The 26,192-nt window shown below is 38.8% G+C and overlaps 1 protein-coding gene across 4 annotated transcripts in view; it reads left to right on the top strand.

Moving 5' to 3' along the window:
* RAPGEF2 (Rap guanine nucleotide exchange factor 2) overlaps window positions 1-26,192 on the top strand; it is a 184,960-nt gene that overhangs the window by 46,006 nt on the left and 112,762 nt on the right. For all 4 annotated transcript variants that reach the window (XM_064417490.1, XM_064417492.1, XM_064417489.1 and 1 more), the window contains exons 2-3: window positions 11,057-11,127; window positions 14,621-14,677. In XM_064417490.1, the coding sequence (XP_064273560.1) occupies window positions 11,057-11,127; window positions 14,621-14,677 (128 nt within the window). The remainder of the gene's footprint in view (window positions 1-11,056; window positions 11,128-14,620; window positions 14,678-26,192) is intronic.

Below are 26,192 nucleotides of genomic sequence, written 5' to 3' on the forward strand. Positions count from 1 at the left end.
AAGGCATGGAGCTGGCTGTTTGACAAAGGGTATAGGTATAGGTGTTAAGTTTTGGTGTTGAGCTGCGTGATGCATGGAAGTGGATTTGGATCTGATGGATGCCTTCAGTAGGTGTGATGAGCTGAAAAGGATTGCAAAGAGCTGAGAGAGAGCTATCTAGAACTGCTAATGGGGGATGTTTGAGAAGGGTGGTTCCAGGTTCTCTCCTATGGTTTAACGTACAGCCAAACCAGCCGAATGATTTGTTCCCTCCAGAAGGGATTTTTTTCGGGGCTGGCAGAGTGAAGTTTCTCACTGTGATTTCTTTCGTATTCTTTAAACTCCCGTGCGCTTCCCGATGGTTTTCCCTTGTGGCTGCTGTGCCAGGTAAGACTGAACCAAGGCACTCAAGTCCTTCCTTCCCTCTAAGGGCAGTGATGAGTTACTCAAGCTGCAGCTGCTCTGTCACTTCACCTTAACAGGCAGAGCAGAAAGGCTGAGCCCAGCTCATCCGCCTGCTTTGCCACCCAGCCAGGGTGGCCCCAGTGCCCTGGCACTGGTGCAGTGTCCTGTGGGTGCCTGCATGGCTTCTCTTTGTTGGACGTGGACCATTAAAGGGTCACGGCATGAGCCCGAGACAGAGGAGGCAGCTGTGCCAAGCGGGGTTTGCTCACTGAGGTGTCAGATGCTCTCCCAGTGCCCGAGAGAGCATCTTCATCTCATCCTGCCAGGGCTGAAATTACTCCTCTGTGTAAAGGAGGCAAACAAACAGCTAAAGTGCTTTCCACAGAATAAACATCGAGCCTGAATTTATGAAAGTCCAACCCATTCAGCAGTGGAAGGGCACTAGCTTGTGTTTTCCACCTGGTTACATGGTACTTGGGGCTGCCTTTACGTTGCATTTCCCTTGCTGGAGCCTGAGAGGGGCTGTGCTCCAGCACCACCACCATGATCCTAGAGAAGCCTGACCTCTGTGCATGTTTGCTCATTTGAAGTTCAGATTTCTTAGGTGATTGGTGCTCTGCTCTAAGAGTGAAAACGTGTGCTGAAGTCAGATCAGAGCAGTGTCCCCAGTAAGCCCATCTGAAATATGGAAATAGATTCAACCCCGAGTAATAAAAAACAAACCTGAAACTTACTTTCCTTTCAGAATTCTACCATTATAGGAAGAATTAAAAAAACCCTGAAAAATGCCAAAAGAAAATAATTTGGAGTTGTTAAATGCAATCTCTGTTTCAGAAAATACCTGAGCTAAGAAATAAATTCAGGCTTGATGTATATTCTGTGAAAAGTACTTTAGAGTTTCAGTTAGTTATCTAGTTATTTTAGTTAGTTATGTTTGCCTCCTTTACATAGAGGAGTAATGCCAGCTCTGGAAGGATGTGACCACCAGTAGCTTTTGAGATTAATTTTTGGGTGAAGAATGATTTGACATGCAAATATGTTCTTCAATATGATTATTTGCGTGATAGCCTGGGAATAGTTTTCATGTGACCTACTGTTGATGCTTCAAGTAAGATTTATATCTCTTGGAAGCAATGCTGTGAAATATGTTGCAAATGTATCTGCTAACAAAGAAAAAGAACATGACTCTTGGCTATCTTGTGTGTGTAACTTCTGGGAAAATTTTATCTGCCTAAATGAATTTTAATGCTTTCTTTAAAAGCATGAATGTAAGGATGTATATTGGGATATACACTTTCAAAATTGTGGTGTAATATTTTCTCCCTCTTCCTTACGATTTTATTGTATCTGCTTTTTTTAAAAAAAAATCATAAATATGAAGAAACAGAGCAACATTATTTCCTATTAAAAAAAACCCCAAACTCTCAAAAGCAAAAAAAAAAATAGTGCAATTTTCCTTCAGCAAATACTTGCTGTTGCCTTTGTGGTTGGAAAGGGGAACTTTATTTTTGTTTTGTTTGTTTTGTGTTTTTGCTTTGGTTGGTTGTAAGCCAGCAATATAAAATGATTGTAAGTCAGCCACAGAAAACAAGTCACTGTATTTTCTGTTGATTATAGTACTACAGAGATATTTTCGTAGTAAGTTCTGGCAGAGCACAGCCCTCAACGCGTGCGGGTTCCTTTTGTTTCTGGATGTGGGTTGTCATGGCAATAAGCAGGGAGCTGTAGCCTGGAGCTCTTTCTTTCTTAAGCCCAGCTCAGTGGTGGTGGTTTGTGACAAGTAACCTCTGGAGGAGTGCTCAGGGTCTCCCCTGGCATCTTGGGCTTCTAGAAAACTCCACTTTACAAAGTGGAGGTGGCCCTGATGCTCTGCGTAGTTCTGAAAGGAGTGCATTGCTGGCTGGGTTGGGATTGAATTGTGCCTGGGAACTGATTTTTCTTGAGGAAGGTGGAGCTTGTGTTTCTGGGTAGTTTTGGTGTTTCTTTGGTTTTTGGTTGGTAAGGGAGAAAATGCACCAACCAGAGGGTGGAGTGTGAAGACATTCAGCACTCGGGACAGTGCTGAAACCCCCATTTCATTGCTGGGCTGCTCCTTCCCAACAGCACATGAAGGTTTGTTCCAAGATCTTGTTTTAAAAACAAGGTGCAATGCAGTTATGTCTGAGAAGTTGGATGAACGTGTGCAGCTGGGGCTGTTACAGCTTCAGATGCAGCCAGATGATCACAGGATTGTGCAGAGGTGGCTTACTGGGTTACCCCTTCATCAGCTCAGGCACATTTCTGCCTTATCCTGGTGCTAAAATTTACAGTTTGTTCACAAGGGAAAGCTTAAAGTATTCACAGGAGCAATTACGACATATCGGGCACCTCTTCTATGTCACTGTGACATTTTTGCTCATGATTTGGAATACCTGCCTGCCCTATTCAACACCTGGTTCACCATGTGTTCATCCACCACAAATACCAGTATGCTACAAAGTGTACATTGTTGGGATTTATGATCACGACACTTATAATGATGCATTTGAAGAAGGAATACTGCGTAGCTGTGGCTATGATGTTGAAGTACCAGGACCTAGGCTTTACAGAAACTTAATTTTTTTCATAAAATAGGTTGCCCTTGCTCACTATAAGGGAGTTTGTGTCATGACTTCATCCTTTATGGTAAGTTGTTTGCCTTAGATATTCCTAGGTTGTGTGAACTATATCCTGATTCCATGGATATTAACTTGCCCGCTTTGAAACCTGTAGATTAATTAACCACTCTTAAAAAGCCCCCCAAACCCACCACTAAAAGTATTTGAGAACTGTCATATTTTGGGTTCCTGATTTTTTTTTAATATTTTTTTTAATTGGAAGCTGCCAATCATTATACTACTGTATATTTGAATAAACTTATATAAAATTGGTCTCTGCTACAAGTAGTTGTTTAAAAATACGTACCACCATGTTTGGTAGCTGATCTGTTTGTTAGTGCAAGATTGATTTTTGTTAATAGGATACTGGGTGTTATTTCATATAGCTAATGAAAAATATGGGATAAAAAACCCTATCTCAAAACAATTTGAAACTCTCCTTAGCATTAAAAATCCCCTCTGCAACAAAAGATGTGAATATTTGTGCAGTGAATATGAAAGTGCATTTAGCAGCCTTAATACAAACCTCCAGCTACTGGTAATAAATATATATTTTTAATCATGAATAACTGAAGTACCTTTTATAATTACGGACTGTGCTGTCAGTAGGAATGATCATTTGTGGTGTAACTGCTTTTCTTGCATTTGGACATGAGATCAACCTTTGGATTTCTGAAAAAAAGCCCTACAGAACTTGGGCTTTTGTGTTAAGCATTTAATTGTCTGACTTCTGAGAGTCCGGAAGGCAGAAAAGAAATGCACTGCACTACCCTGTAATTTCCTACCCTCATTAGTTTGCTCATGGACTTCTATGGCATGGCAGGCTTTAATTTCCCATTTACCCTTTCCGTGTTCATCCCCCCATCTTATAGGATGATTATAATAACGAATGTCCTAATTTTTTTTTCTTTGCTTTATTGTGGTGAAAGCTTTATGACCAGCAGGATATGTTGAATCAATTGGACTACTCTTGAGACAGTGTTAAAATTCTGTTAGTGTGGGTGGGTCGTTGAACCTTCCAACTCATTTTCTTCTTTCAATTAGAAGAACAAATTCTAAAATGCAAAAATGAGTGTGTAATGAAATTGTCTTTTGAGAGAAACTCTTAGAAAGAAAATAATTCACAAAAGAAATAAAGTATCTTTGAAAGACAGGAAAGCTGATTTCAGTACCCTGCTGAAGCATCATATTTCTCTGCAGTTGTTTTACTGTGATCCTATGGTGTTTTCCCAGCATCTGACACTGAAGCAGTAATTCAGTTAAGCCTTTGGAAAAGTGTGGTGTTGTTCTGTACTGGAACTACTCCCAGGAAAATGGGATTTCTCCTTTTTCTTAATGGGGTTTTGGAGTTGCTCCTGATTAGCTTCATGCATGGGTGCTTCAGTTCCAGATTAAAATTGCCTGTTCCTCCTGTTTCTATTCCAGTTTAAAAATTCCACCCAGAATAAATATCCCCACCCTCCCCATGGTGGAGTTAAAAATAACAATTTTTGTGTGTCAACAGCTCCTTACAAGATCAATACAATATCTCTTTTCCACTGCCTAGAGGAGGTGAAGGCTTTGGGTTGGCTGGATGGCCTGTAAGCTCCCTTCTGGTGAGGGCTGTGGAGTGATGTTTTGTCAGGAATTAACCAGGATATAATGCACAGTAGCTGAGATAAATGCATACAGGTTAAGATGGTAAGATTTTCCAGAACTTTGAGGTAAATTTACAAAACGTATGTTCTCCTTTAAAACATGGCCCATGGAATCTCATTCATGTATGAATGAAATTAGGGCCGTTAAACATATGTAATTTCACTTAAATATTTAATTTCGTCTCATATAGCTGCCAATTCAGCATCAATAAATTATTTCCAATAACTTAGGCTTTAGTTTATTTTAAGCCACAGATCGTTATGTACAATAGTAAGATTGGCTTGCAGAGAAATGTTGTAGCTTACATAAAGTTAAAAAGAAAAATTTATCTAAAATTGGTAGTATAATAGGTTGGATACTGGCAGGCTTCCCGTGTGGCAGTGCCCCATCTGAGTTTGAAGGTCCTGATGTAAGAAAAAGAATGTTAAAAATTTGCAGACAAATACTTCTTTTTAATCTCTTTATGGCTCAGTGATAAGTGTGTACATACCTGGGCATGCTCCTGCACAGCAGTTATGAGTGTGTTCAGTTTTTTTTCCACTGCTGGCACACTGGAGGTGAAGATGAAATATTCATCTTCATGTGTGCATGGCAGTGATTTTGGTGTCAGCAATACTGGATTTTTCTGTCACCCTGGGAGTCAGTGTTTGTGGTTTGCTCCTGTGTTTTGCAGGTCAGTATTTGCAAGATGTGAGCTCACCCTTAGATGAGTGTCTGGTCCCCCTCAGGTTTTGCCTGCAGAGGGAGGTTTGGCTGGGGTAGCTCAAGTGTTCCCCCAATCCCTGCCCTGCCTGCCCACCTGGCTGTTTCTGGAGGCAGTGACTTGTGTCATCTCCTGAGCTGCTCTGGGTGAGAGCCTGGCATTTCAGTGTGAGCCAGATGTGAGCAAACCTACGTGGGAGTGGCCACAGCTCTTCTGTGCGCATGGAAGATTTTGTGTAGGCCAGATGGGAATGATGTTGTTGTGGTCCAGTCTCTTTCTTTTGGTGATGCTGGCACTGCTTTGGTCTCAGTGAGCCAGAGCAGGCAGTCAGAGGGGCCAATGCTAAATCAAGCAGTAGAGGGGGAAAAAAAAAAAGGAATGTAAGTGCTTGGTATAGCTACTATTAGTGGCTGAGAGTCATATGATTTCAGGTGCTGGGTGTGTGGAGAAAAGGGAAAAAGGGAGGGTCCTACAACTACAACAAAAGAGAAGCAGGATTCAACAACCTGGGTTTGGACTGTGGCTTCGTTGCTCAATAAGAAGAAAAAACTTGGCACTGCTGCTCTTGTTAGTACATCACAATTTGGGAAGGTCCCAGTCTGAGCTAAAATAACTGTTCAGTCAGCCATATAGAAATGCCTCTCCTCCTGCCAGCAGTTTCATGGTCTGTTGAAACCCATCAAAGACTTAGAGGTCCCACCTCCTCCGGGCTGCAGGAGGGTTGCCTCCATGGCCTTGACACTGGAGCTTATGAGTCGCATGCTGCCAAGAGAGCAGCTCAAAGTTGGGTCCCTGTGAGCAGGTGCTCACCCTGGGGCCAGGGAGGTGGCAGGAATCAGCATGGAGGCACCAGGTGGGACCTCCTGTCTTCACAGCAGTGAAACCTGGGCTTGGGGTGAGGTCTGGAGGGGCCAAATGTGATGGGGAGTGAGTGCACCCCCTCCCTTTGGAGCCTGCTTCTCCTGGTGGTTGGCTGAGTGTGAACTAAAGACAGGTTATTTTTAACAGATCACCCTTTCAAGATACATTGTTCTCTCAGCATGCAGATCTTTTTGAGCCTCAGGTGAATATTAGGTGCTTTGAAAAGTTGCTTTTTTTTCTGTCCTTCAAGACCATGAATCAAGAAGTTAGCTTGTTTTCTATTTTTCCTTTTGGTTTGAAAGAAACCAAACTATTTTAAGATGAAAGCTGCTCTCTGCTTGTTTGCCACATCACAGAAATGAGTGAATTCTTACTTGGAGAGCAATGAATTTCTCAGGATTTTGCTTAACTGTGGCAAGGATGAGTAGTTGACTTTGGCCTGTAGTTTCACACCTTAATGCAAACCAGGACTGAAAGCAGTGTAAGCTTGCAATTTTAGAGAGGTTTAAATTTTTCAGTCCAAAATAGCAAATTTTCACATCTTTATCAAATTAATAAAGGAAAAAAATGTCTTCATTAAGCTATTATGCATTTGGGGCCAACATTCTGGTTTGAGTTTCTCTGGTTTGTGTAACTGGCAAATATGTTTGAAGCACAAATCAAATGGATAGAAAGTCTGGGCATAAACATAGACAGATTTTTATTAGAATGGAGAGCAAAGGTAAGGTTGCAGACCAATATGTTTCTGCAGATCTAATTGAAGTTGAGCTGTGTTAAAACTTGAGTGTCTCTGTTTTGTTTCAAAGTACAGTCAGAACTTTAAAGTGATCCATCTGATACCACAGAAACAAGTAAATTAAGAAATAACACTGAATTAAACAAATTTTGTGATGCTTCCCACACAGCAACCCAAGCATATGACTTTGGCTGCAGTACAGATTTAAGTGTAGAGTAGATTTCAGTCTTTTAGCTTTCATTTAAATAAAAACATGCTTTAAAAGCTGCACTCATTTGTGCTTTAGATTTACTTTTTGGATTTGGAGATGTTGTTGCCACAACCTTTGTGTAGCAAGATCAGCTGAGGCTTTGCATGGCTTTTGCCTGTTTTTTTATTTTTTTATTTTTTTATTTTTTAATTCTGCTGGCTAGCTAAAACTAGGAAGCAGAAAGCTGGTAGTTCCTCTGCGCTTTTGGTAAGTAGTCCTTCCTGTAGCAGATTTTTTAACCAGTTGTAGTGGTGATGATTAGCTTTGCTTCTCTCGGCGTGTTCAAACTCTAACCAAGTGCTATTGGAAACAACGAAGGGAGAAACTGGAGAGAATGACGTTCTCTGAATCGGTTTCGGTGGCTCGCTCTGCCCTCCGGTGGTTGTTTGGGAACACGCCTTGTGAGAGCAGCATCTGTGCTGTTGTCTCCTGCAAATCCCGGGCATCAGCTGGAGGCGGCTTTCAGGGACGCTGCGAACTGGCAGGGATGTTTGTGTAAGTCACAGCGGGCTTGCACTGAGCTGCTGCTTTAAGGGTTTTGCTTAACTCCGTGGCATAAATCATGTAGGCATGTCGTGTCCTTTAAGGATAAAGTTCTTTTCACGAGAAATTCAGTTTAGATTTTGTCAAATGTCTTGAATATCAAAATCAAAGACTTTCATAGCTTACACGCCTAAGTTTGTGTGTATGTGTGTTATTTTTGTGAAATGGTTTCACTTCAAGCACTTGGAATCTGCTTAGGATATTGTGATACTTGGCACAGATGTTTCCAAAGGACTCTTGCATTCTGTCAATTCACTTTGAATTAAGAGGTTGAAACAGCTATTTGTGATTGATAATGAGTATTTTTGCCAAGTAAGCACAGTTTTTCCTGAGATAAATGGAAAACTGATGTGGCCTAACAACAATAATTTGACATTCTGATTTTATTTCATTTAAATTGCCTTCCCCCTCTTTAATGCTGCAGGCTGACTGGAAGTGTTGCAGAGCCTACTGACCACGTATGAAGATATATTTTCTTTTTTGGCTCTACTGTAGTTTTTTGTACTTTGCAGTATTGTGGAGAAGTTGATTGAAAGGAGTGCGGCTGGATTTTTGTTACTTCAATTTCAATGCCAAACTTTTGATGCTAGAGGGAGCTGTTTCCTGCCAGACACCTCTGGAAAGATAGCGCTTAAAGAATAGGCAGCAGCTCGCTTTGGCACTTGTCAGAAATATCCAGTGCATGGCAGATGAGATGTTAGAATGTTTTCTTGCTGCCCTTTTTTAAATTTTTTTTTTTTCCCAAACTGAAAAATGCTCCTCACCTTAGTTGTCTCAGTGTTTAGCCAGCAACTATGATGGAAGCACAAGTAAAACCTTCATTAATTGTGTTTTTTTCCCCACCTCTCCCTTTTATTAGTATTCTTTAGGTTTTTTTAAAAAAATCTCTTTCATCCTTTTTATTTATTTATTTTTTTAGTCAAGGACCTGCATGATCTGCAGTTCCTCATCTGGGGACCTATGGGATGTTGTATTTGCAAATATTTGACAAGTGTGCTTGTATTTTGAAAGGGAATTACTTGCTTTAAAAAAAAAAAAAAGGTTCACTAAACATACCTTATTGCTTGTGAAATTGGTCAGAATTTAAGGCTGGGCTGGATGAGGCTTTGAACCACCTTATCTAGTGAAAGGAGACCCTGCGCGTGGCAGGGGTGTTGGAATTATGATCTTTAACTTCCCTTTTGACCCAAACTGTTCTATGGCTCTATGACTCCCTTCCCTGATTTAGTTCATTCCCCCTGCACTGAGTCACTTCAGCTGCATTCCTCTCGAACACAACCTGTGTTCATCACTCCTTTGTAACGTCTCTAGGGTTGGTCACTACAGGTTTGTGTCACCCATCAGTCGTGAAAGCCACATGCCCGTGGGCCCACTCCTGGGTCTGTAAGCTAGCATCCTTAATGGTTCTCTCTTCTTCTGTGAGTACTTTACAGCAGATAGTCTCTACCACTCCAGAGAAAGATGGTGGCAGAAAGGGACTCTGCTTTTTTCTCAGCTTGTTGTTAGAGAGCCTTGCTGGAAATGAGTTAGAGCAGCACTTTCTGGCCAGGCTCCTTTCCATGTAAGATGCTGCTAGGAGCATCTGATCCTCAGTGGTCCTCTCCAAGTTCCCATGGCAGCTGCTGGCTTGTGCTGTGGAGGGTCTGGATGAGCAGCAGTGGTGCCATGGGGACTGACTGGCTGGCATCTCAGCCTGCCGCCAGCACAGGGCTCCTGGGAACTCCTGCTCACCTCCAGCCTGGCTGGCCAGGGAGCAGGACACTGACTACAGCACACACGTCTTTTCACACACTTCTACTTGTAGGGAAAAAAAGCAAAAAGGCGAGCACTGCTGTGTTTTCAGAGCCTAGTATGTACAGAGCCCTCCATCCCAATTACTTTTGTCTTTGATGTGCCCTCTGCTGTTCGCAGGACCAAAGCCTCTAGAGGGCAAGGGAACAGAAGGGCCAAAATTGAAGTGAAATTGCAGCACTTTGTTTCTTCTGCTTTTTCAAATGGAACATTTGCCTTTTCCACTGTGAGAAAAAGACATTCTTTCTGTTACAGAATGAGAGACATCTATCTAGCCTGAGCCACTGAATGTTACTCCTGGTATCTTTTCTGATGTACCATGGTTTTAACAAGTACAGCATGTTTCTACACTTAATGTATTTAACGGGATTTTCTTTTTCTTTCTTAAATTCAAGTTCTGTCTGTGACGTCAATTCTTTGTCTTTGCCCAAAGAACATTCTGTCATTGTGTCTGAAAAAGTATCTCTGTACTTTTTAGGCAATTTTAAGTTCACAGATATTTCGCAGTGATCAAATCTTCCATAAGTTTCTAGCTTTGATATATTCCATTACTTGAAAAACATCATCTCACAGAAGAGAGAGTTGTGTTAGTTTATTCTACACTTTGCCTCAGTTAGTGGTTGAGGACTGTTGCTCTGATTTTTAATGAATTATGGATCATACTTTGTCTCTCAACTAGCAAGTTTTAAAATAAGAAAAAGGGTGATGAAACAGCATGAAATCCATGAGCCAAAGTTAAATCACTCTAAACAGAGATTGTTGGCTTCACTGAAACTTTTGCTTAAATGCAGTAGCTATTTTAAGTATAACTTGAGCAAAGCATCTAGCCTGGCATTAGTGTTTCCACAGTTGCATTTTAGGATGTTTTAGTCTTGGGTGTTGTTTGCATATCTTTATTAATGTTTTGTTAACTGGATATTGGAGGTCCACAATGGTTGAATATAAAACTTCATCATATTATAATTAGGATCATGTTTGGTTTTTCTCATTATCTCATGTCAATAATTTTCTGTTCATTCCAGCTTTTTTTTTCTCATTTTAGATTGTAGATTATCTTCTGTTTGAAGAGGATACAATTTTAGAAATATCTCTGTACAATGGAGTATTTTGTTAGACTCTGTTGTACTTTTTTCTTTCCCCTTGAACATGAAAAAAACTGATTTCTTATGACCTTGCTTTACAAAGTAACAAAGTTTTGGGAATCTTGGCTTTAGAAAGCAGGACTGTGATGGTTGCAAAATAGTTCACTGTAATTCTGGACTGGGCTTGTTTCTTGGACATAGAGTAATGACAGCAAAAAGCAGAAAGATTTCTGTATTTCATGTGGACATGCTATCATTCTTCCTCCTGTGAGGTTCCAGATTATAATCAAAGGTGTTCTTGCAGTTTGCCTTTAATCTCCTGGAAGTGTCCCTACTACCCCTGTTAAAAGAGCTTTGGATGTTTTTAAAACCATTATTTTAACAGATTGTATCAAACTGAGAATACTAAAAATGTTTTCCTTATTTTTGTAGGACTTGGAGATTGTGTATTCATATTTACATGGAATGGAAGCATTGTCTAATCTGAGAGAGCATCAGCTAAGGTATGATATTGTATCATTTAAAACCATATATGTTAATGCACTAACAAGGCAAAGGAACAGTAATTTTGGTAACCATATACTCTCTTGTGTACCCTACCTCAAACTGCCTATCACTGCATTCTTTTCTTCCCTTCTTTATTTTTCTAATGCTTCCTCCTTGTATGTCTGCACAGCATATCTCTATTTGTTCCATCCTATTTCTATCTGTTATGGATGCATTTGTTTTCTTTTCAAACTTTTGGACTAGAAATAAATGCTTTACATAAAGAGTACAAGCCCATATATTGATGAAATCGTTTATGTAATATAGTAGTAATGAGAGCAGAGTCTGTTTGTCAGCTTCTGTTTCAGTTTGTGCTTGCTTTTGTGTGGAAATTTTAGACTCATTATGTACAATGCATGCAAATAATACTTAGTAAAGATATTTCATAAATGTCATCCACACTTTTTATTAAAATGCTTCATGAAGCAAATTAATTCAAGTCAAATCTTTCCCAAGAGCTTCCTATTTTTTTTGTAAATACTTGAGTTTGTTTGATTTTTAAGTAATTGTTGCAGTTGTCCTCTCACAAGCATCTTACAGCAGAGGTTTCTAAAGGCATTTGGGAATCAGTGTAAGGCTAGCAGCTACAGAAGGAGGCCAGCACATCTCCTGTATGCCCTGTGGGGAGAGAGGGTGAATTACTGCTGTTTTATATCCTGAGCTTTGCCAACATTTGCCACATCTGAAGATGCTGAAGCAACTTTGAGTTGATTAATGCTGGTTTAGGTTCTAATTTCTGGCCTCTTCATCATTCTGTGGGAGTCCACATTCCCAAGCCAATATTCTGTAATTTGGAGAGAATAAAGGGTGAGGTTTTCTTTCTTTCATAGTGCTCAAGACACATTTTGCAATGTGAATGTTAACTTCAAAGAAGTCTCTGTAATTACTTTTGCTTTGGAAGGAGGTCATGGTTACATTCAGTTGAAGTATTTTGTGTTCTGTTGTTATATGCAATACTTTTAGCACGTGAAGTTTTGCATAGCTGGAGTTAAACTGATGTTAACTTGTTTACAAAGATCAAAGTGTGCACATATGGTTGTGTGGTATGTTGATGTGTGCTTCTTGGCTTCCTGTGCAGCATGAGGTTCTTGTTGAGGAATGTGTGGAACTCGCTCTCCCAGCATAGCGAATTCCTCAAAGAGAGCTTCTGTTTACAGTACCATACATGGAAAAGGCCGGGCTCCCAGCAGATGTTGGGCTGAAAGCTTTTATAGTATCCTTTAGGATACAACTCTTCTTGTGGCAGTGGAATGCCACAAAAACCTCTGAGATTCATTAAAACTGAATGTATTCAATGTAGCCGCTAGTAGTGAATAACTTACCATATGGCTTGCTGGTGATCTCATCTGTAATTTATTACATTTGTTGAGGAAGTGGATAAAGATCGCGTTTGAGTGATTGAATAAAAACTGGACACCAGTATTGATCAGAACTAATTCAATTTTTCAAAGAGGAAGCAATCTAGTTTGTACAACTTGGTGACTAATTTCTAACTGTTCCACTGTAACACAAAAATTGAAACGCTTGGCTACCTTCTGTAAGAGGCATTTTCTCCCCTTTTGCTGTCCTAATAATGGGACCAAAATGCTGTAAAACTTAGTGCCAGTGGTGAACTTGCGTGACTTTATCAAGAATGTGCTTCCTTCTATCCCAATTCAGAGGGGAACAAAACTTGCTTGTTAAACTGATTCTGTTTCCTGTGACTCCTGCTCTTACGTGGCACATTGCCCAGCATCCTTCCAGACCAGTAGGGCACAGACTATCCTTGAGCAGTATTTAAATTTTTAAATCTGACTCCTAGCAATGACTTCTCTTTTGCTATCCTCTCACCAGTAGCTTCGTGTCTGTGCTACCCTTCCCTCTCAAAACAGGATCAGAGAGGGAAGATAAAAACCCAGGAGGTAGAAGCAGACAGTAGCTTTCCAGTCTGTGAAAGATTTTGACAAGACCCAATTTTATGATGGAGAGAATTGTCTGAAAAAAGATGGTTCTGTGGTTCAAAGTTTTTTGTTGTGCCAGGATGGAAAAAGATTGAAATTGATATGTAATACATAATGCTTAATTTCATACAATAGAGACATTTTTTCAGTGGGAAAAGTTCTCAAAGATGGTCCAAAGTGTAAATCTAAAATACCAGGGTGTGGGACAGGCTGTGATAGTAAAACTTTATTCTTAATTTTTATATCTATCTGCAAACATAATTAAGATCTCAATTTTCTATTATGAATTTATGAATAGTCATGATACCACTATAAGCCTGCCACTTCTGAACAGAAGAAGCATTATTTTAGTGGGCTGAAGTAATAAGGAAAATCTTGTGAGAGATGAATACTAAGGTGGCTTTTGTAGCAGTCTGTTGACTATTGAAATGAATTATCTAGGAAATGGCAATTGATTGTTATGTCAAAACCCAGTCCAACTCTTACAGGTCTCAAATAAACTTTTTTGAAACTTTTTGCCTAAGTAGCAATTCTTGAGTGCTTTTTCCTGCTTATGATATTATTGCTGGCAGCTGGTCATTGATACACCGAGATTCTGATGATGGATTACGTGAGAAAAGAGAATTTATTTCCAGAATTTAAATATAGTTCCTTATTTGAATTTTCTCATGAGCCTCTTAGGTAAATCTCTGTCTGGCTGTCAAATAGCCTTGGGGTTTGCAGTCTGCTTCAGAGCTATGGAAAGGCCAGGGGAGGCAGTGGGATTTGTTTTGTCCCCACACCCCCCCAGTAATTCACAGGGCTGTTTCCTTAAGGCAGTAGACAGAAATGGCATTGTGATTTTTCTACATCAAGTTAACATTGCATTTCCTAGTCAGTGGTAAGTTCTATTATAGTTGCTCTCTATTATGCCACGTTTGTCAGGCAGACAGTGAATACGAAAGCACTTTAATCCTCCCCTCTAGACAGAGGATTTTCCTGCAGGAAATTCTCTCCACTTTGAGCCCTCTGGGATTTTAGCATTAAAATCTCATGGTAATTTTCAAGTTGCTGAATTTTAGCAAAATGAGAAGCATTGATTTACAAGGCAGCACAATTTCTTGTTTTACCTATTGGGCCCAACTTGAAAAGGAGAGCAGTTGTTATATTGTACCTCTGATTAAAGTTGCACCATTTCTAAAATTCAGAATTGTTTTTATAAAGCTAATTTCTTTTATCACATCATTATGGAAAATGAGATCAATATAATTTTTCCTTATTTTTATAGAATTTTTTATGGGAACAGCTACATCTAGTGTCCCAAATCAAATCTAATCTTGGATGAACAAATAACTTAAATGCTTAGATTTTACAATTTGTTATCTTGAATTATGAATCATCTTGGATTTAAATTAATGGTTGTTTTCTGTAAGTGCTGGAGTTACCTGTAGAAGTGCTGAGTAACTTTAGAAAGTGAAGTTGTTGTGACACTGATAGGAATCATAACTAAAATTGACTTCTTCTCTTTCAGACTGATGTGTGAAACTGTTAGATATGAAAGGCATGAAGCAAATGAAGTTCTGTACTAGTAAGTATTTCTGCTTCCTCTTGTATGATGTTGAAAGAATTAATTCATATTAAAGTGAGTTTTGAGGACTGTTTAATGCCAAAATTCCTTGCCTAGCGTGCACAGTCTGTAAATGATCCACTTCATTTTCATCATCAACCACCAGAGAAATTTGCGGGTGCCAGGGGGAGAGCTAACAGTGACTCTTGCTTGATGATGCATGTTGTATTAAATTTATATAAAATTAATATATGGATGTGGGATTGTCATTTAGTCTTACTTCAGTTTTGTGAAAGTAGTAGTGATCAGCTTTTCATGCCAGTGGTGCCAAATTGACAAATCTAATGTGGTTTATAATTAGCAGGGATGTGCTCTAGTGTCAACTCAGATTTACAGTAGAGAGCTCAGAACTGTAATTGCTTCATTTACGGAACCAATTTATTGAAACAAATTGTTTATCAGATTCTTACTAGCTGCCCCTAACCCAGACTAAATGCATATTTTTCTAAGTTGTCTGGCATTATTTGAACAGTTAAATATACAAAGAATACATTTCTATGACTTGTACTTGTGGAATTTCTCCTAGAGGGAGCATCAGGAGGAACATGAGATTGAGTAAACTCAAAGGCTGGACCTTGACGGTTCAGCAAAGTTAAATTAAGGTCTAATGAAACCCAGTAATGTTATGTATGGGAAATACACAAGGTCAAAATCTATAGGTGGATAGATAAAATCTATAGGTGGATAGATAATTTTAATTAGACCAATACAATCTTTTTTTCATTTTACACTAATTTGCAAGGGACCATTGTGCTGGTGATTTGTCCTTTTCCAGGCAGTTGGTTCATGTCTCCTATGTAACAGAGTTTTTGTTTAGACCCAGTATTTTGGTCATTCTAAGCACTGACTTAAATTTTAACTATATGCTGAATTAATCCATACTGCTAGCTAACCATATACTCAATGCAGGCAGAAATTACAGGAAATGTGTGCCTGAGAAAATAAAATTCACAAACAGGAGATTGTGAAATCTGGGTTAACTGGAAGTGCATTTTGCGGTTCTTTTGCACTGATTTCCTTTGTCACTCCTTTCATGTGACTTCATCTTCACTTTGGTTGTTTGCCTGTCATTCCTATTTAGTTGCTTCTTGACATTTTTTCCCCATGATTTATTCAAAAGATTTAATGGGCAGTTTGGCAGTTTCTGGATATAGATGCTAATGCAAAATGTGCTTGCTTTAGCATTTCACATCTCTGATGTAATGTTTAATGGTTTAAACATGAAAGTTAACAATTAATATTTTGTATTTTAAAAAATATTCCATATTTTGAAACTAAAAATATATGTTCTGTTACTCTGAACTGTAGCTTGACATTTTTTTAATGAATATTTTGAGATCTACTTAGCAAGAAAATCCCATGAAGCCTGTAGTCTAATTTCAGTGTTCTATTTTTAGGGCAATGAACTTGGAGGGATCCTTATTTTTGTTTCACAAATTCAGCCTATGTATTGAAGATGTACTCTCCTAAAAAACAGAATTTCAGTTTTGCTATTAACATGTTTGGAAAAATTCTTTTGAGTACTGCAGGAGAGGAGAAAAGTGATAGCTGGGCTAGGATTGATCCACTCAGTTGTGAGCTGGAGGAAATCAGCTTGGAACATGCAACCTGGTTACTTTTTAATGAACTTACCAGAGTTATCACTTGATGCTCTCATTTTCATCATGAAGACTAAGATATTAAAAGAGCATTAGATTTTAACATTTCAGATTGTTTTTTAACTTACAACTTCTTCCCCCTGCCCCCGATGGTATATTTGCATTGAAATCTGAAATTGGGTGCTATATCTATTAAAATAGCTGCAACTGTTGGAGCTGTTAATTGACCTGTGTGTTTGACCTCCCTGAGGCAAAACTTAATATCTCAGGGCAGAAAAGCTAAATCTTTATCCCTAAATGCTAATGGGCAGACTAATGCAGTTGCTCTGTTTATTTCATAAAAAAATTTTCATTGTGAAAACTGTGTGTCTGTCTGCTTTGTCAGTGGTATCTATAAAAAAGTAAATTTCTGTTGCGTGTATGCAATGCTGAAAATAATTATGTGCATTCCTTACAAGCACAGCAGTTATTTTATCCTACATTAAAAACCCAAAAAATAAGTTGTTAATTTTCATAGTAACTCTATAGATTTTTTTTCTATGACCAAAGGGATAAAAAGGAGCACGTTGCTTAAAATTGGCTCATCTCATCTGCATTTACTTTACTATCAGTGGGTGTACAGGGTAGTGACAAATTTTCAAAGCCTACGGCCATCTCACTGTTTAAATGGAAACTGGGTTATCAGAAGTGGCAGTTCAGCTTCAGTTATTCTTCATTTGCCATTCATTCTACTCCTTTCATTTGGTGGGAAGTTAATGACAAAAGGGCTTAAAACCTGCTAAGCAAAACTGCAGAACTGAGGCTTACTTGACATGCATATTTGTTTTGTTTTGTTTTTTTTTTTTTTTTTTTTTTTTTTTTTTTTTTTTTTTTTTTAATCTTGCTACCTTTGTTCAAATCTACTTAGAGATCTCATTAAAAATATATTTATTTTGGTCACTTAATATATGTTTCATCAGTAGTCCAAAGGAAAATCTTCTGTTTTCATATCTGCATGATAGTAATTCTTGATGTCTCCAACAGTGAGCTTCCAATTAACATTTTCTTTAGAAAAAGTTCTAGCAGACTTGTAGAGGGTGTTTATCCCTCTCTAACGTTCAACAAAAATCTTCAGATCAAAACTGAATTTTGTGCTATGATGGCAGAGGATTCTATGGCAATAAGTGCTTTGGATGTAAGCAAACGAGTACATGTCTAATGAAACAAGCACCTCTTTTCCCCCTTCATCAGTCATGTAGAGGGCTTTGTGCGTTTTTCAGCCATGCTGTTTGATATTTCTGTGTGTATGCATCAGTGGTGTTTGGTTTACTCTTTCTGTAAGGAAATCTTGTATATTTCTAAGCTTCCCTTATTTTCTTTACTAAGAATATTGGTTTGGCAGAAAATATGGTAAGGTTTGCTGACCTGCAGTCTAAAGTAGTTCAGTAATAAAACCTGATGTTTCTGAACTGCCAGGCTGTAGCACAACACAGTTTTGTGATTACATTTCCTGTAGTTTGAGCAATTTAAGCTGGCACTAACTTAGTTACTGCTTGTATTGTTTTTAAAAATTTAAAGGAAACCCCAGTCCAGGTTATTGTGAAGTGTGGTTTTTTTTTTAGAGATCCTTCAAATGAAGTCCTGTTAGGATATATTCTCCTACCTCCCACATGTCCCTGCTGAGAAGATTTAATTTTTGATTAAAGTTCTTAACAGTCAACTACTTAGTAACCGGTGGTGATTCTTAAAAAAGGACAAGTGTTTAAAAAAGAGTATCTATCTCTTGGACATCTTGAACTGAATTTTAGTGTTAATGTCTCTGGCTGGAAAAAGCTCTTGTCTAATGCCAAAATGTTTGTGTGCTACTACGTAATTCAGTTTGCAACCTTTAATAAAATTCAGCGTGGAGAAAGACAAGTTGTATATATAAACTGGAGGTTGGAGGGAAAAAATGTTGCATGTAAAACGCAGTTATTACTACAGAGAATGTTCAGCTGAAATGAGAAATAGCAAGCTGATTAGTTTCTAAGTTACTGACAGTGGTAGGCAGGTGTGAGAGAAAAAACTGTACAGTTATGTTGTGTCTTGATTTTTTTCCTCATTCTCAATTTGTCATGCAGTCTGGAATGAAAAACATCTACTTGTATTAAGACTGTAGCACTTGTATGGTGGTGGAATGGGGAGGGAAAAGGGGATGAGAAGTGGAGAAGGCAGTAAAAAAGATAAAGATATGTAATTTCAGCTGATTATTTTTGAAATTTCCATGATTAGAACTAAATTCTCAAGTCTATTAGCAGTAATATCACCATCCAGCCTTAGCCAAGTTTTCTGAATTATATCACCATGGCAAATCACAAGAACCAAACACACCGGTGTTGGGCTAGTCACGCAGCCTTCTCCAGAACTGGCTTGGCCCAGTCATCAAATCCTGACACAAAGGAAGTCTGGAAAGGGAATAAAGGAGCACAACTTGGTAGCTACTCAAACATTGATTGTTTTCTTAGATGAAAATGTTAGCGTTTTCCATGAGGTAGAGCAGAATGTCTCAAAAATGCTGCAGGACAGTAGTTTTGTGCAAGGACAGGTGAGAAATAGATCTGTGAGTAGTCTTTTTAAGAGTGGGAATCCAAGAGTCACACTTTTAAGTCTTACAATAACAGTGACATTTATCAAATTCACTGTTCTTTCATGGTAACATATTGCCCTGAAGACCCTCAGGAGGACAGAAGCAGCACATGCAAACCAAAAAATATTTATGCCAAAGTTGCTGTACGTTTCTGCATAGCCTGACTTGAAGTGTGACAAAAATGAGCTAAAACTCTTCTTTAGCTATTCACACACACACACACTCAAAGAATATATTCTGAGTTGGGTCTCACAAGGATTGTCATATCCATCTCTTAAGTGAATGGCCCATACAGGGATCAAAACCACAACCTTAGCATCATTAGCACTCTGCTCTAGTGCCTTGATTTGAAAAGACAGGTGTCTGCTAAGGAAGGCAGGAGCCTCCCCTGAAATGGAAACTGTAAACCAACTCCCTCTGAATTGTTACAAATTTGAAATTAAGTGGGTTCCCAGGCAAAGATATGGGAGCAGGAATAACAGTTCTTTATTAGGGAAGAAAATAAAAATAAGATGAACAAGGCAGTAATACAAAACATCACTGACAGAGTTGGAATACGACCTGACACCCTGTTGGTCAGGGTGCTGGTAGTGTCCAATTGGAAATGTGGGTGCACTCCTCCTGCAGTGGCAGGTGTGGTTCTGTTGAAGCAGTGATCCTTTAGAAGGGTTTTATCTTCTTCTGAAGATCCAGTGGAAAAGGCAGCTGCTCCTCTGGAAATCCAGTGGAAAAGGCTGTCCTGGTGTCCCAGAATCTCAGATTATATCCAGTTAGGAATTCTTGGCTCTGCCCCCTGGGTGGAGCATCTCACAATGGGATGCTGTAATTTTTATCAGTCATGCAGCAACACTCAATGTCCCATTAACAAAAGGTATCTGCTGGAGGGAGGGTTGGTTTGTGGAAGAGGTAAAGAAAATGCCCAATTAACAGAAGAGAACTGCCACACCTCTAACAGATGGCAAATAGAATACACACATTACCTTGCAATCTTGGACATCCAGCCAACTTAACTAATCTCTGGGTATCGTGATTTTTAAACATAACAGCACTGCTGACATCACCTTACTGAAATGGTGTTAAGATGGAGTGCTTTTATAGATTCAATGTATGTGGTCTACAGCTGTATATGTTTGTATCTTACAGATAACTTAAGTTCTAAAAGACTACAGAAAGGAATAGCTAGAGAATCTCGCAAGTAAGAACGGATAAGAGGAACTGGTCTCAAGCTGTGCTGGGGAGGCTTAGATTGGATATCAGAAAAGATTTCTTTACAGACATGGTTGTCAAGCATTGGCACTGTCTGCCCAGGGAAGTGGTTGAGTTACCATCCCTGGGGGTACTTAAATGACATAGCCATGGTGCTTTGGGACACGGTTTTAGTGGTGAGCGCAGCAGTGGTGGGTTGATGGTTGGGCTTCATGATTGTAAAGATCTTTTTCAACCTAAATGATTCTATCTCTGGGTCAGTATCAGAATTTTCAGGTAGATCTCTGCAGGCTATACATGTATTCATTCATGCTTCTTCTACATCCGTAGGTTTCTGTGGAAGTTCTGCAGCAGTACATTTAATAATGCAAAGAAGTTCTGCAGCAGGGCTGGCCTCTTCTGTTTTGTCCTGAAAATATTCCTAAAGGTGTATTGTGCCTTCTGATATTTGGGCAGTTGCCAAGAAATCATTGGGATACTGCCAGTTCTGCACTGCAGTAAATCGGGAACCTGATTCATATGTTGTGTTGTGGATACATTTTCTGTGGGGAATTTTTTAGGCAATGTCTATCATTAAAATAAACACATTCAAGGACTTGGCAGTTGTCTCTGTATAAACAGACACTGAATCAAGGCTTCTTAATAGTGTCAGTGATCAATGTTACAGTTTGTTGGCTTTGCACAGCCAGTTCCAAATTTGTGTTATTGCTTGACCTGATTTTGAGACTTCCTTGAATGATGGCTGAAGTAACGTTTGCACCTTCTTTACTGTAAATGCTTCACTGAAAGCTATCATATTTTTGTTGTAATTCTGAGAACTTTGAGGCACTCAAAGCTTTGGTTTTGGAGACACATAGCAAATTGTAAGATATAAGGACAGATTTGTCTGTCTTGCCTTCAAAGTGTTTTGGGTGCAAGATCATTTTATTGTGCTGCTTCTGTAATTGGTTTCTGGTGATTTAGGAGACTGTAAGTTTTGTTCTGAACTTTTATTCTGATATGAAGGGGTAATTCACTGTACAAGTTTAATATCAAGACTTCAATGACAATAGGTCAATTAGCTTGTGTGCATATATTTGTATAATTTATTTATTGATTGCATATTTAAGTCACTGTTTTAGACTGACAGACATTACTGGCACTCTGTAGTAATCTCGAATTTGACCAAAATTCTTGTTTTATTTCCCTGATTTTATTTCAGAAGTAAAAAAAAAAAAAAAAAGAAAGAAAAGAAAAAAGAAAGTATAAATAGCTTAACTGCTCTAAAGGAAAACATACTTCTGATTTTTTTTCCCTTAATACTGAGGAATTGTTTCCTGTAGTTCATTCTTCTGCATTTCCCATTGTTGCTACCAGGAGTCAAGACGCCGTTTTCATCTTGTGTCCATCTGTAAAATATAATCTTGGACATAAGTTGAAATATGCACACTGTTTAGTGAAAATCAGAAGCTCAAAATTATGAGTTATCAGTTTTGTTACTGAATGTATTTTAACTCTGTCTTAAATTTATTCTTATTTCTAATCTTCACTCTAGGTATAACTATATAGGATTTTTCTTCTTATGTGAAGAAGAAAATTGTGTGTGGCTGATGCATCAAGTACCAATGTCTTTTACTTTTGTGTTTGGAATATACCTCTTAATGAGATCAAGAGCATCTGAAATGCTCTGGCAGATGTCAGGTAACTGCTTAACTGGCTTAATGAGGAGGATTAGAGGCAGTGCTGACAGTGTTAGTAAGCAGTTTTCTGGTTACTCTGTGTTTGAACATTGCAGTGCTAGTGGGCAGGATCTTCATGCAATGAGGTGTCTACCTGAGAGAATTCTTCAACTTAGACATGTTTGACATCCCAAGGTATCTCAAGGCTAATGTCTAATTCTGGCAATGGTTATTCAGTTAAAACAATAAACTACCTATAGCATAGAGAGGATAACAAAAATGTGCAAAGAGAAACAGACAGATTAATCTGCTGGAACAAGATCCTATGGAGCATGAGCTTACAGAGCAATGTTCTTTGGGATTTCTCCTTGTGTAGTGCTTAAATGTCTTAAAGAGCTCCCAGTTGTGACATGTCAGATTTCCATTATTTCTGCATCTCTCAAGTGGAGACCTGGGAACATGAGCAATGTCTTTGGAATTACTCTGCTTACTTTCTGGAGTTTATTCTACTTTGAACAGCACTGAGTATGATTACATGAAAATGTAATAGTAGGTGCACCTCAGTTTGTAAGTTATCAAAACAATTACAAGTGTTATGGCTTGTAGGATGATGGTATTATATCTAGTTTAAATCTAAGTCTTGAATGAATCCGTTAGTGGTTGGAATTTTAAAGAATTATTGTCTCCATAAATCAAACTAGGTTTTTCACAACCAAGAAATTGTTCTTGCTGAATTCATGACCTTTTTATGGCATAGCTTGAAAATAGCTCTGAATGGAAGGAAATTCTGGATGTTGAGGATGACTTAAGTTGGGAGTCTGTCCAGGATCTGGAGTTGCTGGAAGTCCAGTGGTGGAGGGACAATGACTCCTCTGTTGCGTGGGTTTCAGGATAGACACAAGAGTAAAAGGAATATTAAACAGTAATTATATGGAAGTAATTTCCATGCTTGTTTCCACTGAGACCTGCATGCTACTTAGCTTTTTACATATGCTGTTTTAAAGGAGTTGGCTGAGAAGCCAATGACCAGAAGGTAGGCAGAAGAGGATTTTTGTTTAGCATGTACTTTTAAGTCCAGGTACTGAATTTTGCGCTGAAGCAATGTCTTATTTGGCAGAATTAAAGCATGTTTGACAGCAGGTGTCACAAAGACCTGAAAATTCCTGCCACTGTACATACTTGTGATGTTTATTATCTCAGTTGAACATGAGTGAGTAAGCATGTGCTTACAGGTTTTAGTAGTACTGTGTCTCATGTTGATGGAGAATGAGAATTAAATGGATTGCTGTTTTTAACATCTAGCTATTTCTAAAGAAGTGTTAAAGAAAAGTGATGTATCAGGAACTGTTAGTGTAGAGGAAGACACTACAGATGGTATAGATATTTGAGATATATTCCTTCTTTCAACAGGCTGATTTAAATATTTATTGTAGTTAAATATTTTGGAGGGTTTTCAGCACCTTAAATGATCAGGAAATCTGAAAGCTAAAATTGGAACAACTGTGCTACTGTGGACAGATGCATTACAGAATTGATATGTGTGGTGGACGTGTTTTCTTGTGAAGAATTTCTTTGATATGCCATTAATATATAATTCAGATAATATAGTTACAAATGTGTAGTTGCAAGCATGCAAGTGCTACTGATTGCTTTACATAGAAATAAAATAAGGCTTTATGTTTAAGTAGTGTATATGTAGCTACTTGCTGGTCTGGTAATAAGAAGCTGCCCCTTCTTGGGGCATAAATAGATCATAGCATGAATATAAGTGCTGGAGACTGTGGTAAAGCCTGCAAACTTCTTGGATTTTGTCAGTCTGGAGATTTATAAGCACTTTTTGATTTTTGAACTTTGAGTGCCTCTGAGGTCTCAGAGAAAACAGTCATATGCTAGAAAATGTGAAAGCCTCAGTCTGAAAATCCTGTCTAAACTCATCAGTTCTGACAACCCAATGATGTCATAGGCCATTGCATAATGACACAATTGAAGTTTCCAGACAGAACAGTTAGTGTTAGCTATGAAGGTTCTTTGCATAGTTCTATCTTCAGTTTTTTGTGTGATTTTCAAAGCAGAAAGGTGTCCTCTCTGGCTGCAGGTTGTAGTTGTGTTAAAGGACTACGTCAAGGAAGCTGGACAGGGACACACAATGGCAAGGTATTGCAATCCAATTTATGACTTTCCGTTTCTAGCTCCTGAATTCCTGTAAGTGAAGTTCTCTGGCATTCTGGGAAATTAGATATAGATTTCCCAGGAAATCCTCTGCTCTAGAAAGTGCTGTAATACAAAAGTCAGGATTTCAAGCACATTTATTTAAATTTTGTTCAGCTAAAGTACAGATGATAAATAAAACCTGCACATTGGTGGCTATTTTGTTATTGGCTTTCAGTTTTGCACCACTGCAATGTTGCTGCTAGAACCTGAATATTCTGAAAATTTATCAGTAGGTAGCTCTATCATAGTAGTTAAAAAAGAAGAACATTAAATCTTGGTGCTGGAGTCCTTTTGTTGATGTTTCTGCAGAACACAAATCTTATTTTCAGGACAGAAAAAGTGTGTATTGATTTTGTTGTTCTTACTGCCCCTAATGAGTGACTTTGGGGTTGACTTCATTCTGACTCTCTGCAGGATAAATTGCTTGTGTCATCTAACTTTCTTGGCAATAAATCTTCTTTTCTGTAACTAGGGAAAGTGGATATCTTTGCTGCTTTTGGTAGGCTGTATAACTTTTAACAGTCATACATTTCATCCAGATAAATACCCAGAACAGGAGCTGAGCTGAAGAAAGATCCCAAAACAAACAACAACTTTCCCTCAGTCTTAAGTATTTGAAGCAATATATTCTGTCACTTAAAGTCTAACATGTAAAGTCTTGCCTGAAAAGGGCTTTGTATGCCTGCTTGGAAATGTACATGTGTTAATAGTTCCTATTTTCCATTATTTCCACTCCCACTGTGCATATGGCCCTGCAAGAGTGGAGGGAGGGTGCAGAAAGGAATTCAAAACTAGAAGGGACCTGCTGTTTGCCTGGGTTAGGTGAGCTTTGCCTTCAGCCTGATGTGGATCACGGAATCGTTAAGGTTGGAAAAGACCTCTAAGACCACTGAGCCCAACCATTAACCCAGTACTGTGAGTTCTGCCACTAAACCCTCTCCCCAAGCAGATCAACACATTTTGAAAATACTTCCAGGGATGGTGACTCAAGCATTTTCCTGGGCAGCTTGTTCCAGTGTTTGACCACCCTTTCAATATCCAATCTAAACCTCTTCTGGGGCAACTTGAGGCTAGCTCTTGTCCTACTGTTTGTTGCTTGGGAGAAGGGCCAACCCCCATCTGGCCACAGCCTCCCTTCAGGCAGTTGTAGAGTGATAAGGTCTCCCCTGAGCCTCCTTTTTTCCAGGCTAAACACTCCCAGCTCTCTCAGCTGCTCCTCACCCTTCACCAGCTCCATTGCTTTATGGAGCTTCCAGTCTCCTCATGTGTGGCAGCTGCTGCTTCAGTGGTTGTGGTGATGCTGGACAGCAGTGGCATCCTTGCTAAACTAGTAATAGGAAAGATCTTACCTCAGCACATGTCTTTCCTTTTCACATCAGCTTGACTGACAGGTGCTGTGGACCTTCCCCTTGACTCTCCTATGCTGAAAAAACCCCTGTGTCTTTTGACGGATGCCTTTGTGGAAAGGTCATCAGCATCAATCCTGCTTCAGCTAATTCCTGATGAAGTGCTTATGTGAACTTAATGCCCTCCTGCAAACCCAGTTAGGGAAGTGTCCTGTCTGTAATAAAGCCTTTTAAGAACAATTTACTCTATTGTCTCTTCGGCAGAAGAAATATCTTTAGGACAAATAAAGTTTCTAGATTCTTCTGTGGGCTGCCAGGGGTAGGCACTATTCTAGCAGTGAAAGAAAACTTTACAATTAGGCTTATTCTCTAGAATTCAGTTTTAATGTTTAAAACAAAATGTAAAATGTTAATGCAAAGAAAACCTTTTGAATATGAGTCTTCTCTATTGGGTAAAATGTTATTTACATGAGTCCTCAGGTGGCCTGAAGAAGTACTTTGTAGTTCAGCATCTGCTTCTTCTATAGTTTCTTCTGTCTTTCATGACAGGCACAAAAGTCCTGAAGAATGCAAATGCATTGTTGATGAACAAATGTCAAGCATAGTACAGAAAACATGGAAGCTTGATTGAAAGCCACATGATGTTTGAATAGGATTGTGGAAGGCCCAGAATCCTTAAAATGAAAGAATTGCACGTGCTTCTTGTGACAGTACTGTCTAGCAAAAGCTGGCTGCCAAATGGCTTTGTGGAGGCTTAATTCTAATCAACTGGGAGTATAACAAGTGTTAAAAGTGCAGGAGTTAAATATATTTTCATATGAAAGGAATAGATCAGTGTTTCATTTGCCTTTT

The sequence above is a fragment of the Passer domesticus genome, chromosome 4 (assembly GCF_036417665.1).
Source record: "Passer domesticus isolate bPasDom1 chromosome 4, bPasDom1.hap1, whole genome shotgun sequence".
Classification (NCBI taxonomy): domain Eukaryota; kingdom Metazoa; phylum Chordata; class Aves; order Passeriformes; family Passeridae; genus Passer; species Passer domesticus.